At 39.6% G+C, this 17,078-nt stretch overlaps 2 protein-coding genes across 2 annotated transcripts in view; one reads left to right on the top strand and one right to left on the bottom strand.

The window, feature by feature from the left end:
• cdc73 (cell division cycle 73, Paf1/RNA polymerase II complex component, homolog (S. cerevisiae)) overlaps positions 1-17,078 on the bottom strand; it is a 27,440-nt gene continuing 10,362 nt past the window's right edge. The window contains exons 10-17 of the mRNA XM_017420214.2: positions 16,630-16,694; positions 5,597-5,654; positions 4,617-4,652; positions 4,392-4,479; positions 3,387-3,548; positions 2,337-2,437; positions 917-1,058; positions 1-802 (exon numbers count right to left, since the gene is read on the bottom strand). Coding sequence (XP_017275703.1) covers positions 766-802; positions 917-1,058; positions 2,337-2,437; positions 3,387-3,548; positions 4,392-4,479; positions 4,617-4,652; positions 5,597-5,654; positions 16,630-16,694 — 689 coding nt within the window. The 3' untranslated portion in view covers positions 1-765. The remainder of the gene's footprint in view (positions 803-916; positions 1,059-2,336; positions 2,438-3,386; positions 3,549-4,391; positions 4,480-4,616; positions 4,653-5,596; positions 5,655-16,629; positions 16,695-17,078) is intronic.
• LOC108238256 (beta-1,3-galactosyltransferase 2) lies at positions 10,126-15,814 on the top strand. Its single transcript, XM_017420218.3, has 2 exons — positions 10,126-11,619; positions 14,103-15,814. The coding sequence occupies exon 2, from the start codon at positions 14,214-14,216 to the stop codon at positions 15,486-15,488; it is 1,275 nt and encodes a 424-aa protein (XP_017275707.1). The 5' UTR covers positions 10,126-11,619; positions 14,103-14,213; the 3' UTR covers positions 15,489-15,814.

Genomic DNA, 17,078 nt, shown 5'->3' with positions numbered 1-17,078 from the left:
TTTCAGCTTCAGAAAAGTTTTATTGGCTATTTTCATGTGATGACTTAAAGCAATACTTTCAATCATTTCGCTCACCTATCATAACACCAACAAAGAAAAAAACAAAAAAAAGAAAAGAGTCATTACATGACCAATAGATCTGCTGAAAAACTGAACTAGGAACTGAGATTGTTCACCGAGGTGGAGCAGAGCGGGAGGAACATATAAACAAATCACTTAACTGCATCCGTCTCTGCTCACAGGGTTTATCATGTATGTACATTATGAAGACAAACACGCAAAATAAAAAGCGGAATAAAGTCTCTTCCCTGTAACTTCGCCGCTGCTTCGTTTGTGACCAAAATTATTTTCTTCAATCCGAAAACTTTAGAGTTAAAACAGCAAGTTTCCTAAATTCCACAGACAGAGAACAACAAAAAGAGGGAATTTTTTTGTTGTTTAACATCTTAGTTTTTACTTTCTGTTGTCTTTTTAATATCAAACAGATTTTGGTATTTCTGTTAAACTATCTAGAAACTTTAGAAAAAACAAGTACAACAAAAAAGACAGAAAACATATTTCTGCTCCGAGTCTAACACGCTGCGTGAAGAGTCTCCGAGGAAGTCCTCCGGATGATCCGCCTGTCGTCCTGCTGCACGTTTGGGTGTGTGTGTGTGTTGACGGATGGCTTGGCAGCGTAGATGACGGAGGTGGGCCGGGCCGAGCAGAGCTGGAAGGCTGCAGAATTGATTTGTGGGACTTTCGCTGACGAACTCTGATCTGAGCTCAGAACCTGAGGTGAGATTTGTGTTTCATCATGTATCTGAGAAAACCAAAGAGAGGAGAAACAAAGATGAGTTTTGATTGTTTAGAATCCCCCCCCACAAAAAAACCCCCAAACATGTTTACACAAATCTGGGTGAGTAAAAACCCGTACTTGTCAAGGGTTTCCCAAAAGTGCAGGAAGACGGATCGTTCCACGTGGCATTTGTGGCGGCTCAGCTCCAACACGGTCACGTCCCATTTCTGAACGTTGGGGTCTGTTTTTGCTTCATCGTATTTCAAATGAAAAGCTCGAACTGGAAGGCAGAAATATATTCACAAAGTGAGAAAGCTTCAATTAGTGACAACAAACCTTAAGGAACCTTTGAAACCGAAACAGCGAAACTATTTTTAACTGCAGTGTCACCGTTGGAACCAGGAAACTGTGGAAACTGGTGATGCTGGGAACCAAAATGTCGTATAAAAATAATTTGCATACAAATTATTTTTCTTTTAAATTATTTACAGTAATTTTTGCATGTTCTGCAGGAGAGTTGGGCAGTAATATGAACATAAGATGGAGCAAATTGTGCAAAAATACCAACAGTAGAGCTTTGAGTACTGTAATAAATAAAAATAACTCAGCTGTAAATTTAATTCCTGCTGCAAATGATAAAGTTTAAACTACATAGCTACGCTTGTTTATAAAAATGGACATTCTGTAAACTTCTCAGCTGCCATCACTGCTGTATTACTTTCTCTGCAGCGACACCTGCTGTATAAAAAGGGGACTGCATGTCAGCTTTACCATATTGACCAACCACCTCATTCACTTCATTACAATCTACCAGCTATTTATTTGAAAACCTGATAAAATGACCTAAAACTGTCTGTGGAAGAATAAGCTTTAAGAGGTAAAATGTGCTGTGTGACCTTAGCTTGTGAACTTTTTAAAACCATGTGCCAGGAGCTAAAAGAAAAAGAGTGGTTTTCTTTCTTTCTTAATCATTCTGTTATAGAAATCTGAAGAGTGGGCGATGGACAGACATATCTGTGAGACCACCCACCCTCTCCACCCAGTTCTGGAAACAAAGATTAAACAGGAAGCCACGTAGGCAGTTTCTCTATAACCAGCTTGGCCAGATAAGGACAACACCCCCATGTGATAACAGTTTTGTGCAGCAGGAGGGAGCGCCCCTCCCAGCTTCAGGATGCATAAATAATGCCCGACGATCCTCTCTCAGTGGGCAGCTGTTCCTACATGCGCGACAAGCACACCCGATCGAGTCTTCAACCGAGCGTTCAGTCTCCTGAATGAACTTTAAACTCCAACTTGTTATATAATAATGTGTGATGCGTCCAAAACTGCACTTTGAACCAGAAAATTAAACTTTTAAACACATTTCAGGCACGATGCTGACAGGGAAAAAACTAATAAAGACCACACTGTACGGCTGGACGTTGGATTATTAATTAGGCTAACAAATTACTAGCTCAACCTTATAAATACCTAAATACGTCTCTACTGCTCCTCCAAACTGAGATAATCTTAACTGCATGACTATTGATACATTTTCTGCCCTCTATGAACTCACTTTTGGCAAAAATGTCGACAGGAGATCCGTCGGGCAGCAGCCACGGCCAGCCTTTGAACTGCCAGGCAGGACCCTGCACGAAGACGGCCACCACTCGATCCCTGCAGGAACACACACCCACTTAATGTCACAACACCTAGGAAAACACAGACTTCAAAGTGATCCAAACAGTCCCTAAAAATGATCATTTGAAGGGTTCGTGTAAAATTTCAATCTGCTTTAGAAGGTAGTGATGTGATGAAAGATGTGCGTTCATTCTAGACCAGGGGTGGGTAATCCTGGTCCTGGAGGGCCACCATCCTGCATGGTTTCCTTGTTTCTCTGCTCCAACACACCTGATTCAGTGATTAAATCACCTCTTCATGTTCTGCAGAAGCTTGTTGATCAGCCATTGATTCAAATCAGGTGTGTTGGAGCAGAGAAACAAGGAAAACATGGAGCATAGTGGCCCTCGAGGACCAGGATTGCCTACCCCTGTTCTACACAGATGGCGTGTGACTGACGGCAGCTTTCAGTTCCACTGTCAGCATCAAAACAAGAAATGTTACTGTCTGTTCTTCAAACGTTTTCACATTTCAACATTAGTCAGCCTCTTCTGCTACAGTCTGGATCTCGTCTGCATTTCATTTAGTGACCCTCAACATACAATTACAAACGGACATGTCCCAATCTGAAATCATGCAGTAGATTACTGAACAAAATGCTGAGATTAAAAGGAATAGTTTTGTGTAAAACTTCTAAATATTATATACTAAATATATATATATATATTTTTTTTTTTACACAACTTAGACAATTTTATAAAAATTTGGTCTCACTGTCATTATAAAAGGAAGGCGTTTAGATGAACAAGAAAGAAATAACTTGTAGCCTCAGTCTGCAACGTAAAAAAGCAAAAAGCGAAGCGTATAGTTCTGGCTCTTATTTGTCAAAAGGCTCAGACTCAAACACAGCTGCTGCTTCATGATGCGACCAAACCAAGTCTGTTCGACCCAAACTATCATCTGAACAGAAGGTAAATGTTGATGACACGTCATATAAAACGCTCACCAGTCCTGTGGAGCCAGTTTGAGCGGCTGATCGATGACGCGATACGGAACTGTGACGCTCAGCGTCGCTCCGCCTGGTTGGATCTGATTTTTGCGCCTCTGAAGCAGGACCTCGTTGTCCCGTTGGAAGCCCTGCTGCTTCTTCTCTTCTGATGTAACAAACCTGCAGAAATGAAAACGTTTTGTCCTCTCATTTTTCCAACATCTAACTTGTATTTCACTTAGCACAACCAGAACCAGTTGTTTTAATGTAGACATTAAAGAGTAACTTTTGTAGCCACGAATCTAAAATCCCAGCTGGATAGTGAATGTTTTTAGTTTTTGAAATGAGGGTTTTTCTCAGTTGGAAATGAACAGGGAATACAAACAGACATACTTTTGTGTTAATATTGTTTGATTCCAAGAACTAAAGTCTCATAAGAGACGCAGACAGGCCGTGTGTGTTTAGCTGAAAAGCTTTTGCTTTATTTTGATGTTTTTTGCTTAAAAGTAGTTTCCTCAATGAAATGGGATTTATATATTGCATTAAATTGGCCGTAATTTGGCCTTTCTGCATTGTATTTACGAATTGAATAAAATTCATTTCCTCATTGGTTTTGGTAAAAAGAGCCACTAAAGGGGGACTTAAGAGCCACATGTGGCCCCAGAGCCACAGGTTTTCAGGCCTTAGTTTTCAGGTTATCCAGCTCTCAAGATAAACTGGATAAACAGATGACATTTTTAAAGTTTCCCCTCTTCGTGTTGCGATGGGGTACAACAGAAAGTTCCTACAGATGTGAAAACCGTGCCTGCACTTGTGTGTGATTAGAGAAGGTAGGACTAACACTGAACATGTGCTGAGAAGACATCCGAGTGTAAAAAAAAGGAAGAAAAAAGTTGTGATCTTCAGTCAAAAATTCAAGGAAGAAAAGGAACCCGCTGACCACAACTTCAAAATGGCCTCATATTTTCTGTGTATTTCCTGCCGTATGCTCATATTAAGCTTTTAAAAGGAACTTCTCTTTACTTTAGATCCTGCAGAAGATCCTTTGCATTGAGCATCGTGATGAGGGAGGTGGTGGAAGCGGGGATGATGATGATGGGGGTCCGGGACCCTGGAAACAAAGCCAGACAAAAAGATTAAAGTCCACAGAGCGAGTCAAGACAATAAAACTCAATAAAATGACATTTTATTGTATTACATTGATATCATGTACTGTGTTGTCTATTGTAAAGGTAAGAAGTTTCGTACCTTTCTTCTGATTTGGTGGAGGTCTGGCTTGTGAAACTATGGAGGTGAAAAGTTTATGGATTAATATAAAGAACAGAAAATATCTACTTGTTCTAAACCCTCTCCTAAAAATGACATAATAATAGTGGTTAAAGAGTTTTTATGGTTTTTCTTTCTTCAGAAAGAGCAAGTTCTGGCTTTTCTTCTCTCTCACTAACACCCCTCCATCGTTCAGTCACATGAGTAGAAAAGGCTGTGGGCGCGTCTCGGGTCAGCGTTTAACAAACACGTGATTCTTCCGTCTCAACAAAAAAGCCTTCATCCAGACATAAAGAACAGATTTCTTTCTGTTTAAACACATGTAATGAGTGGAAGTCGGGACTTGACCTATACTTTTTGTGCTCAAATTTCTCTAAATCTTTGTTTGGCGAATGAGAACAACTTGAAAATTCATACTTCTCCAGGCTCTAATGTTTTTGATCATCAGGTCCATTTTTGGGACATTTTCAACACTCAAGTACAAACATTTTCAGTAAATTTACAGTAAATGTAATTGTGATCAAGCATTTATCATCTCTGTGTTTCAAAAACCATAAAAAAGATGTTAAAAGATGGAGAGCAAGCTCTGCATCTGGAGAAAAACAACTTTTAAAAACTACAATAATGAGAAAAAAAAGGGATTTATTCATTTATTACGGAGATAAGGAGCTTGATGATAGGTTCCATCCTGCCTATTTCAAACTCACCATCTTGTTCCAAGAGTCTAATCTGAAGAAGAACATCTCTTTTTCTTTAATTGGATTTGTCGTTTAGGTGTCTACAAGACTCAAGATGCTCTGTTACACAAAGCATTCTATAAAAAATAAATAAATAAACTGAATTTTTCGTAGAAAGACGTACACCCAGAAGGAGGGCAGGCAGGGCTGTTAGACAACTGAGTGATAACATACTGAGAAGTCTCCTGTAGATTTAAACAAGAGCATCTAAAGACAAGCACCGACCTGGACGGGGGACGGGCTGCAGCGCCGGGGTCTGGGCCTTCCGAGCAGACGCTCCTTCCTTTAAAAGACAACATCCCACAATTTACACACAGACAATCAAAGGTGTCAGGAGAAACAGACATTTGGAGAGGCTAAATAAATAAATAAAATCAAGGTTTCATGATTATTAATTACTTCTTTCATGTGTAAATTAGTAATGCTGTTCTTGCTGTATGTGCGTTCTGTAGTTTTTTATTGTTTGTGACACTGAGGGTGTTTTCATATTGATGACCAGTGGCCACCGTGACAAAGGCTGTTTTGTCAAAAAGTGACCTGCAAGTTAAGGTCAGCCGCGTGTTGCTGTGTGTTAATATACAGCAGTCTCCTTCATGAGGTGGGGGTGATGCTGGATGTTTATTGGAGAAAACTTTAAAGTCTGATCGCCTTTTTCCTGTAGGTTGATGTGTATGTGATGATATGTCTGTTTCTTATTACGGCCTCTGTGCTGCTGTCGTGTTGGTCCCTACTTGTGCTCTGAGGTGGTTGTGTTGGGACGGTGGAACGTAGAGTTTTTAATGTTAGGCTGATGTTTGACTCAATCACAGCCCTGTCCTCCTCAGCCTCTGACACATGAATGCATGTTTTGTGCACTTTAGTTTAGAAAAGAAGTACTGATAACCATTTCTTTGCTGGGAGGCCATATCACAGATAAGGTTCCAGTCTCAGTCAGTTCTTGGGCTCAGTTTACTGGAAGTTGATGCCAAAGTTTTGACTGATAAAGTCCTCGACCTACAGCTTCAAATGCCACAGATGATTTGCAACTTCAGCCTTCTGTTAATCAACTAATGGTAGCTAAATGGTTTTATTTGTAATGAAAAGACAAAAATACAAATTGGGTTTTCCAGTATGACTTCATTTTCTTCCCTAGAAAAGTATTTTTTGACTATGACAGAAGTCAATAAAAAAGAGACTTAAATATTTACAGTTCAAACCAAATATTTACAAACTGTATAAAAAAACTTTTTTTTCTCACTGTCTAACATTAAATCTTTACTGTTTTAAGTCAGATTCCCAAAATTATTTTTATATGGTAAATAATGAGAATTTTATTATGTTTCCCTGTTCCCCTGTGTTAAGTTTACATACATAAAGATTACTATGCTTTTAAAGCCGTACTAGCTGTCAGCTTATGTGATTTTTCTTTTTTATTTGTTTTTCATTTAATTTTTTTGTATGTGTATCATCAATGGGAAAAATAACCACTAAATATGCACTATTCCATACTAAACGTCTACTGCATAATTTGTAATAAATGAGTGAAATCAGCAGAGTCAGGTTTTGTTGCAAACATTTATGAGGAGTTTGTTTACATTCAAACATTGATGAGTTCACTTCATACAGTCTCTGGTAAAACAATCCTTGGATGTAAACTGAGTCAGAGGAGAACGATGGAAACAGAGACGGCAGGTCGAAAGAGAAAAGGTAAAGTTCTTTTGAGAAGAAACAGTGACTGAAAGCTGGGAGGATGAGAGACGACAGACGTTGAGTCATTTCAGGGAGGAAATCAAGAGCGTTAAAGCAGAAGCATCAGAAATGAACTGTGCTGAGATATTCTGAACTCGTGAACATTTCCATAACTTTCCGTTACTGATTGCAAATTTAGTTGTAAACAAAGATACGCTTTTTTTTTTACAAAAACCCTGATGGGTTTCAGATACATTACCCCCAAACACCTATTTCATGATGTAGAAATTATATTAGATGCATAAAAATTCAAATCAAAAACACTGAAATTTGACAGCTTTAAACAATTTGGAAACCCCAGATGATGATGTCATGGCTTTGGAAGCTTCTGATTGGTTAGTTGACAACATCTGAGTTAATTGGAGCCACACCTGTGGATGTATTTAAGGCACACCTCAAACCTCCTGCTTCTTTGTGTGGCATCATGAGAAAATCTACAGAAATCAGCCCAGATATCAGGAAGAGAATTGTGGACAACTCTGGTTGATCTATGGGTAGAACTTCCAGATGCCTGAAGCTTCATCTGTTCAAACAATGATCCACAAGTAGAAGCACCATGGGAATGTCCTGCCATCAGAAGGTAAAGAGCTTGTGAAGCTGCTGCTGAAGCTGCTCAGAGAGTCATTATCCACAGAGAAACCAGTCCTGAACCAACATGAGCTGAAAGGAAACTCATGACTCCAAAAGTAACATCAAAAAGTCAGATTACAGTTTGTAAACGCACACAGGGACAAAGACCTTAATCTGTGGAGACATGTCCTGTGGTCTGATGGAACTAAAACTGATCTGTTTGACCTTATTAACCATCATTACATTTGGAGGAAAAAAGAGGAAGTTTGTAAGCCTGAGGACACCATCCTAACTGTGAAGTACGGGGGTGGCAGCATCATGGTGTGGGGTGTTTTACTGCAGGAGGGACTGGTGCACTTCATAAAATAGCATCATGAGGAAAGAACATTATGTGGAAATAATGAAGCAACATCTCAAGACAGACAGGAAGTTAAAGCTTGGACACAAACATGTCTTCAAATGGACAATGTCCCTCAGCAGACTGTTGAATTAGTTACAAACAGGCTTCAGGACAACAAAGTCAGTGTTTCAGAGCGACCATCACAAAGTCCTGATCTCAGTCCCATAGAGAGTTTGTGCTCAGAGCTGAAAAGACAACAAACCTGACTCAGTTCCACCAGTTCTGTCAGGAGGAACGGGACTAAATTACAGCAAATTATTGTGAGAAGATTGTGGAAGAAAACCTAAAATGTTAGACCCAAGTCAGACAGTTTAAAGATAACACTACAAAATACTAAGAAAATGTATAGAAATGTATGACTCAAAGAAAGTAAAAAAAAAAAAAAGTCATTAATTAGGCATTTAGCAAATAAAAAAATATGAGGATTCCTAACTGACCTAAACCGGAAAGACTTAGTCTAATTTAAAGTTAGAAATTGAGAAAGAAAAAAAAATGGTTCTGTCCTTTTAACAAGAGTATATGAACATCTGGTTTCATCTGTTTACGCAAGACTTGTACGAGGATCGAGCAGAGCTGCTAAATATTTTGGCTGACTGTGCAGCTTTGGGTCAATTTGGGTCATGGACTTACCATATGCACCGCAACCAATGCTGCATGCCCTGCACATCATCACAGGCAGCAGCTAAATACGACCCTGAACAGGATAATCACTATTATTCACCATGACTCCGTGCCCATCTTTGCATTAAATACCGCATTTATAATAAACAAACACTTGGTAAAAACAGTAAGCATTTAGTTTATCCTGGTACAATTGGAAAAAAAACCCTTAAGTTTATCTTGTCAGTGTTCGTTTGGAAATAATGCCAATAATAAGACCTTAATCTGCAGCTAATGTTATGCTTATTAGTTCCTACCTCATCTTTCAAATGACTATTCTTTTGATATATTTTTTTACTTTTCAGATTTATTCATTTGGTTTGTAACAAAAGTTTGTAACCTAGTTTCTGTTGCATATGTATAAAGACCTTTTCTACAGCTTCCATTGTTCACAAGAGGGTACTCACAATAAATTATTCAGAGTGTGTTTCATTAGTAAAAATAATGAACAGAGTGAATATTTTATGGGATTAATTTAATCTGCCCTGTAGCATCAGTAGCAGGAATGATTCTGACAGAGCTGCTCCATCCTGCCCACTGATACCAGCACAGTTCAAGCAGTCCTGATGTTTTAACTGCCGAGCGGTCACAATGCAGCTATGCTCCACAGCTGGAGATGAGAACATAACATCTGGACTTTCAGAGTCAGATAAACAGATTAGAAACAATCTGCTGGGAAACGATCTGGCAAAAACAAGTAGCTCAAGAGATTACAGTAAGGTACCTCAGTCTGCTCCCAGCACCCGCAGCAATAATGTTGTGACGACTTTGAAGAAATTTAATCCAACTAAGCCTCTTATGTTTGACCAATGAAGCCAAGAGAACCCAAAGTTTCATCATGACAGGAGACGAGGCTTCAAATGTGAAGCAATCAACTCTAAAACCACAGAAGCTTGGCGTGCAAACATCTTATAGCAAAAAAAAATAATCTACAGTCCAACAAATACCAGAGTTTCATTGTAGGCAATTGGACTACACATTTAAAAAGCATGCTATTAACAGTATTGTTGAAGACTAGGATGCTGATAATTGGTTTGACTTGACATTAGGCCTGTCGCAATAAACGATAAATCAAATAACCACACGATAAACAAATGAGGTCAATAAGTTTCATTTATCGGCGTTATCGTTCCTTTGTGTCTCTGTCTCTTTGTACTGAATACTGGAGGACAAACGGCTCCGGTGCTCTTCACTGACCCCTCCCTTTCTCTTAGCGTCGGGGGGGGGGGGCGTGGCCTAACCTGGCAGGTAGCCAGCCAAGGTGCCTCGGCTTGTACTTCTTTAGCGTTAGCCCCCGCTTGAAGTTAGCAAGCTAATGAAAAGCTGTTTGAGGAAAAAAAACAAAATGGAATTGGTTTGAAGCTGGAAGTAACAGCAGCGGTGTGGGAGCACTTCGGAGGAGAACCGCTGAACCTTTGAGAGCTGGTGTGTCGCATTTCTGCTTCTGTTAGTTTGCACTTTGTTTATAAAACTGTCGGTTTTGTCTGTCTTTTATATATAAAACTCATGATTATTACTTCTTGAAGTGCAGTTTAGTTTACAGACTTAATAATTTGTACTGTTTTGGTTAAATGTAGGTTTTATTTCCGTTTTTTTTCTTTTAATTTTTAATTAAGTGCATTATATGTTAACAGAGGCTGAGAGTCCATTTTATTTTTGTTTTTGGTTGTTTTGTTTATTTTGTGTTCCAGTTCCAGTGTTAAGTGTTCTTTTGAAAGTAAAGTTTATTGATCTTTGAGAGGATGTACTTACACTATGATATTATTATCATTACATTAGTTCAAAACGGCCTCCAAACAATATTATCGTTTATATAATAATTTCTGACATAATTAATCGTCCACGAGAGAGAGAGCGAGAGAGAGAGAGAGAGAGAGAGATGGTAATTTGATCATTGCCCCAGGAAAAACATGCAACCACATTTTCACATCCTTCAGTTCAAATAGGAAATCCAATGCAGTGAAATGTCGACACAGACAGCTCTCTCCCCTCTCAGCACGCCAAATTCAGATAATACTTCAATCGTCTTTTTGGAGAGTGGGTGTGAATACAAATAGGTCAGTAGCCCAACCCCCCTGCCAACCCTCACCCCACACACCACACTGAGCAGGCAGCAACAGCAGCAGAGACGGCGTGACGTGCTGGGAAAGCGTAATGCCACCGAGCCCGGAAGCTGCCTTTCAGAGCGAACGCACAACTGACGGCTCTACCGTCCCCTTCCTTCTGGGCATCTACCTCCTCCCCCGCTGCTTACAGCTACAAAACAGAGCGCGAGGAGTCGCTGAACGAGGAGGGTGAAAAGAGGAAGACAAAAAAAGGATGGGACCAGATCGGAGGAAGAGGAGTTATGGTGCAGGCTTGTGAATCCAAGAAAAAGAGCACGAGGGGAACAGGAAACAGAAGAGATGGCGAGCAGGGAAGCAACGCTTGCTTATCTTTCGGACATGAGGCGAATCTTCCAACTACAGCTGCCGTTATCTACACACGACGACTGAGAGGACAGAAAAAATAACTCAAGGTTGCAGCTAACTGTCAGCTACAGACTCTTCTTCCCTCACCCAGAAGCAGCAGCAGCAGCAGCACGGTGCTGTTAAAAAAAAAAAAAAAACAAGTCTCTAGGGACAATGCACCAAGACAGATGGAGGAATCGCAACACAAGCTCCAGTTGACAAATGTTCAGCCTATGCATCTAGATGCATTGTCTGCCAGGAACACTTCATTACCCTGAGATCACTACAACTGTGATGAAAAACAACATTTCAAAGCAGCAGCAAGAAACAATAAGGTTTGGAGATGGAGGAGGATACATCAGCTGCAGGACACAGACTGTAATTTATCTCACACAGCAAAGATGGAAACCAGCAAGGAGCGAGTTCTTGGATTAAAACAGGTGAGTTTGTAATTTAAATACTTAAAACATCACATGCACTTTGATGCATTGTCACACAAAAGAAATAACTACTGATGAACAATCGATCATCAGTTTTAAATGTGCTCTGCAGGAAATGAAGGGTGTCTGTTTAAAAGGTAACCCTCGTTTCTGTTTCAGCTGAAAAATGTCAGAAAATGGACTCTCTTTAACCCCTAGAACCCCTCTTTGTCTTGTCCCATCATAAAAACTGTGCAATTTAGTAAAAAAAAAAAAAAAGCAGAGTTACTGGTGTCCTTTTGATTAGCAAGAATTTAAAGTAAAGAAAAGTCAATATAGTTAGCTTTCTGAAAGCAACACAAAACATTTCTCCTCTGCAGACTGAATCCGATCAAACTCGAGTTCTGGTAAGAAGCTAGTTTTTATAAAACTTATTAGATAACGGTAAAACAAAATGACACTTACAGCTTTGTTTGCTACCTGATATTTTGCTAAAAAGACACTGAGAAATCCCCCCTAAAAAAACAAAAAAAACAAACAAAAAACCCCCGACAATAATCAGGTTCCACTCTTGTGATAAACTCACTATTTAAAGTAAAAATTAAAAAATATATATACATTCAAACAAAATCTAGAGAGTGCAAGCACAACCTGTGAACCTACAGAAACACTCAAAATAATTAACCTTTGAGCTGTAGGCTATTTTTTTTGCAAACACTATATTTATTACCTAAACACAGTAATCTCATATTTGTAAGCAATATTTTTTGGGCACCTCTCTAATGTGCAGACCCAGTAATTTCTTTTTTTTTTTTTACAAGTCAAGACAGAAATGTTTTCACCAGCTAAATAAAGACTTCGTGGGCTGTTTGTGTCACAACAGAACACTGAATATAAACGGTGAGAAATAACTGGTAAAGTGATAATGACAAAAACTATGAGGTTAAGAAAGTAAATGTGAATAACAAACAATAGGATACGGTACCATGAAATGCTTTGCAGGGACGGGTCATAATGACGAGTGCAGAATAAACTGGAACTCTAAACACATCAGCGAGCAGAGCCCTGCATCAAATCAACCAGCATAAATCTGTTGATGCCTTCATTTAACAGTTTAACGTAGCGTGGCTCAGATGCAGTTCCTGCATTGCAGGAAGTCAAAGTGAAACCTTAAACACCGTCTAAATACAAACCTGGTGAGATAAGTCAGTTATGAGGCTATTTCTGCTAACTTGAAGTGGGGTTTTGTTCATTCTGATAACCCATTATTAGCTCATCAATATGGTCCCATATGAGTGGATTGCTGTAGCCTCCAACTTCAATCTTAAAAAGAAATAAATAAAGTTCATTCAAACACTGTTTTCCCTTTACAATGCAGTCAATATAACATTACAGGATTATTTAAACGTGTGATTCTAATCGAAAGAGCTACAGCTGACTGCTGCCCCTATTTGTGCTTGCAAAAAACTAAAGAACTCTATTTAAATAACTGTAATGCAAAAATGACTGCAGTATAAAAGTTTATAAAACAGGGTTCGCATCAACTACTACAAAAGTTTGGAGACCGGAGTTGTTTGCAGCAACCTACTTTGGGCTTGGCTGTGTTCTGACCAGCTGTTAACTCGTCAGTCCTGTCAGGATTAAACTATTTATCCAAACGAAAGCCATTCAGAGGTACCGCATCTACAACAAGTAGGATATTAATAGCTGATAACCTTTCAACAGAACTGCTCTTTAAAGAGGCCTACAGTTTCCTTTAATGCCCTGACAGTTAGCACAAGCTCTACAATGGCTTTTTCATTTATAATTATATCTGACAAAAAATAAATAAAATAAAATAAAAGACTTAACCTGGAAACTGTGTGATGAACTGTTATTTAATGTGCAATGACTCCGTGCACTAAGAGCAGGAAGACGGTGAAGACAGTATCCACAACCTGCTTTTTTATTAGGGATGAGCATTATTAGGAAAAATATTTAAAGTACACTGGTAATTAGTTTCCATTTTAAAATTATTTCAAAATAAACTACTGTATGATGGCAGAAAGACAATGAAGCCAAATTGTTTTCCTTTCTTTTTTCCGAGAAGGGGAAGTGGGTGGTAGGTTTGTGACAAAAGCACCATTAGGTCATCAGGAAACTACTTGGTATGTTATAACTCTGTGCTGGTGGGAAAGAAAAAAAAAAAGAAAAATAGAAAAAAATAGTTGTGATGTTTGAATTAGTTCTGTGAATTTGCCCACTTTACCAGGAATAATATAGAGATAGAGCAGCAAACTGGTTTTAACTGGCCAATATTAACCACCTAAATGTAAACAGCACAGCCAGCTTTGGTATTCTGAACATTTAATGAAAGATAAACAATGTGTCAGTTTATTAAGAAAAAGAAGGGGATTGATTATATTGGTAAATAGTTACTATTACACTGGTTACTGTAGGTATTATTGGGTCCTAAAGAGATAATCAGACATTTTTCAGCTCAGATATCCTCTCTTGTTTCCTAGGTCATCACTTGGCACCAACAGACAGATCTATCCACGTGGAAATAACAGCGTAAAAATAGCCTTCGAGCAACTCTTCACATCGGATATCCGTTTGAGTGAATCAGCAGAACCATGCAGTGGAGACGACGCCACTGCTGTACGCACACAGCTAAACTTCTGTACCTCCTCTCACTGTTGGGCGTGCTGGTCTTTCTGGTCCACCAAGTGTGGCTCCCCAAGCTCACCGGCATGCCGTGGTGGAGAGGATATCCTGTGGTCTATGGAGGTGGGCTGCTTCAAGTCTCCAAGTCCAAATGGAACACGAGTGCCCCGCATTCAGCTTGGAGATTCGTGATCGTCCCTCAGCCCACTTCCTTGACTGATGCTAACGTCAGCTCTCAGGAGAGGCGGGGTGTTTTGTCCCGTCGAGCCAACACAAGTTTTGAGAACACTCTTACATCCAACACCAGTCAAAGTCAAGAGGGAGACCATAACGGCACGATAACCCATGGACCTTTCCCTTACATCATCAATGAGCCAGACAAATGTGCAGAGAAGCAACCTATGCTCTTTTTAGTACTGCTAATTGCCACTGAAGCTCGCCAGGTGGAGGCAAGGAACGCCATCCGGCAGACGTGGGGGAACGAGAGCATCGTCTCTGCTCTGGGACTCATCCGACTTTTTCTGCTGGGGAAAACAGAAGGAGAGCTGGGGCTTCTCCAACAAAACATGCTACAGGCAGAGAGTCAGAGGCATCATGATATCATTCAGCAAGACTTTCTGGACTCTTATAAAAATCTGACTATTAAGACATTGATGGGAATGAACTGGGTGGCGATGCACTGTCCTCAGGCAAGCTATGTCATGAAAACGGATAGCGACATGTTCGTCAACACCGAGTATCTCATTTATAAGCTCCTCAGGCCAGAACTGAAAGCCAGGAAGAACTACTTCACAGGTAATAACATGAGAGGCTTCGCGCCCAACCGAAACAAAAACAGCAAGTGGTACATGCCACCAGAGCTGTACCCAGGAGACAAGTATCCCACCTTCTGCTCTGGGACCGGGTATGTCTTTTCTGGAGACCTGGCGAGGAAAATCTACCAAACTTCTCTAACTCTCCGCCACCTGCATCTAGAGGACGTGTATGTGGGGATGTGCCTGGCCAAGCTGCGAATCGAGCCCACGCCTCCACCCAACGGGTTCCTCTTCAACCACTGGCGGGTTTCTTACTCCAGCTGCAAGTACAGCCATCTAATAACATCACATGGGTTTCATCCGAATGAGCTCCTCAAATACTGGCATCACCTTCAGAGCAACAAGCGCAACGCCTGCATCAACACGTTTAAGGAGAGAACAGGCAGGGCACACTCCAACAGAAGGACTGGAGACAGAAAAACTCATTAACACCTTGGTAAACACAAAGGAGGATTTATATCTCAGCAGAAACTTTTCTGGACCGAATATAAAGGGATTCAAGAGCCTGGTAAATCATTCATGTGCCAAAATAGTTCTGTGTGAACCCGTCAACATGCTCCACAGTTATAGTCAATTTTGTTTTTTTTACAAATGATTAGCTAACCATTTCTACAAAACTGAACCACTGGGAAACCACTGTGTGTTGGAAAAAATGAGATGAACTTCATGGCGGTGGAAAAGCTATTTCTCTGTATAATATGTTCTATATGTTTAAGTTTGCAAGTTCAATGCAAATAAATACATAAATAAATAAAGAGGCCTATTGTTCCTTAAGGGAATGCACATCCCCCGTCGCCTGCCATTAGAGTTTAAAATATATTGTCTTATGTTGAGAAATGACAGCATTGTAGCAGTTTTTTGTCAAACTTTGAAAGTAATCTTATGCAAGATCTGTTAGCACTCGGTACACAGTGTGCATGACTGTCAGCTACAGCCACATCAAATTTTAACTCAATGTGTGTAAAACTGAGAGCCATTTTTGTGCTGGTTATGGTCATCGAGTTGACTCTAAAAGTTAATCAGCTGTAGCTGCACAAACAATAATTACTTTGTGACTTTCGTTACAATCCGCTCAGAATAAAAAGTAGAAGCAGAGTTGAGATTGTGCAGATCAGTATCAAAAATTGGAAAGGCGAGCAACAACTCTAAATTTAGCACTCAGTTTCCTGCATGTGCTTTATGCCAGTTCTGTTGAAGTTCAAGCTATTTGACAGTAAAATAGTAGTAACTAGAAGTGATCAGAGTGCAAACCTCCACCTCGGCCATAGTGTCACACAAAAAATAAATAAAAAGAAATAAAGCAATTCGGATAACCACCAAAGTTTAATTGCTTGTTTGTTGTGATAATCCCAACATTTCATTCAAATCTGTTTGTTAGTTTTTAACTAATCCTGCAAACAAACAAACCAAAACCATCAAAACCATAACCTTGGTAGAGAAATATATATATATATATATATATATATATAAAGCTGGATATTTTAAATCAATCACTGAGTGTATAATAAAAGCAGAGGTTTTACAGTCAGGTTTGGTTCAGCCTTCAACCTGATCAGAAATGTGTTCTTACCGTCACAGACTTCAGGGTCATGCCGTGGTACGTGCCCATGGTATCGATTTTAAAACCCTCCGTTTCTACAAAAAACACAGCATGTAATGAGTTCAGTTATTCCAACCCACACTGATTATTACAAAAAGAAAAAAAAAGGTAAGTTTAGTTAAATACATCCCTACAAAACATGATGGTTGCATTTTTGGGAAAATGTGGTAAACCTTCAAATGTTGATATGCTGGTGTAGATTCTCAGTCATCCAGGCCATGGTAAATTCAAAAAGAGTTAAAAAAAAAAGAGTTAAAAAACAAAAACGACTGGACTTCTATTCTGTAGCTGAAGACGTTTCGCTTCTCATCCGAGGAGCTTTCTCAATTCAGAAATAGAGAGTGTGGAGTTGAGCTTTAAAAGCTGAGATGTGATGTAAGCTGGATTGCTTGCAAATTGTTCTCACTCTCCTAACAATG

This window comes from Kryptolebias marmoratus, linkage group LG20 (assembly GCF_001649575.2).
Source record: "Kryptolebias marmoratus isolate JLee-2015 linkage group LG20, ASM164957v2, whole genome shotgun sequence".
Classification (NCBI taxonomy): Eukaryota; Metazoa; Chordata; class Actinopteri; order Cyprinodontiformes; family Rivulidae; genus Kryptolebias; species Kryptolebias marmoratus.
Note: the sequence above shows the minus strand (reverse complement) of the source record. Positions and strands in the feature narration are given on the sequence as shown.

Excerpts from the sequence above, each read along its gene's own strand:
- LOC108238256 (XM_017420218.3), top strand. The coding sequence starts at position 14,214 with ATGCAGTGGAGACGACGCCACTGCTGTACGCACACAGCTAAACTTCTG.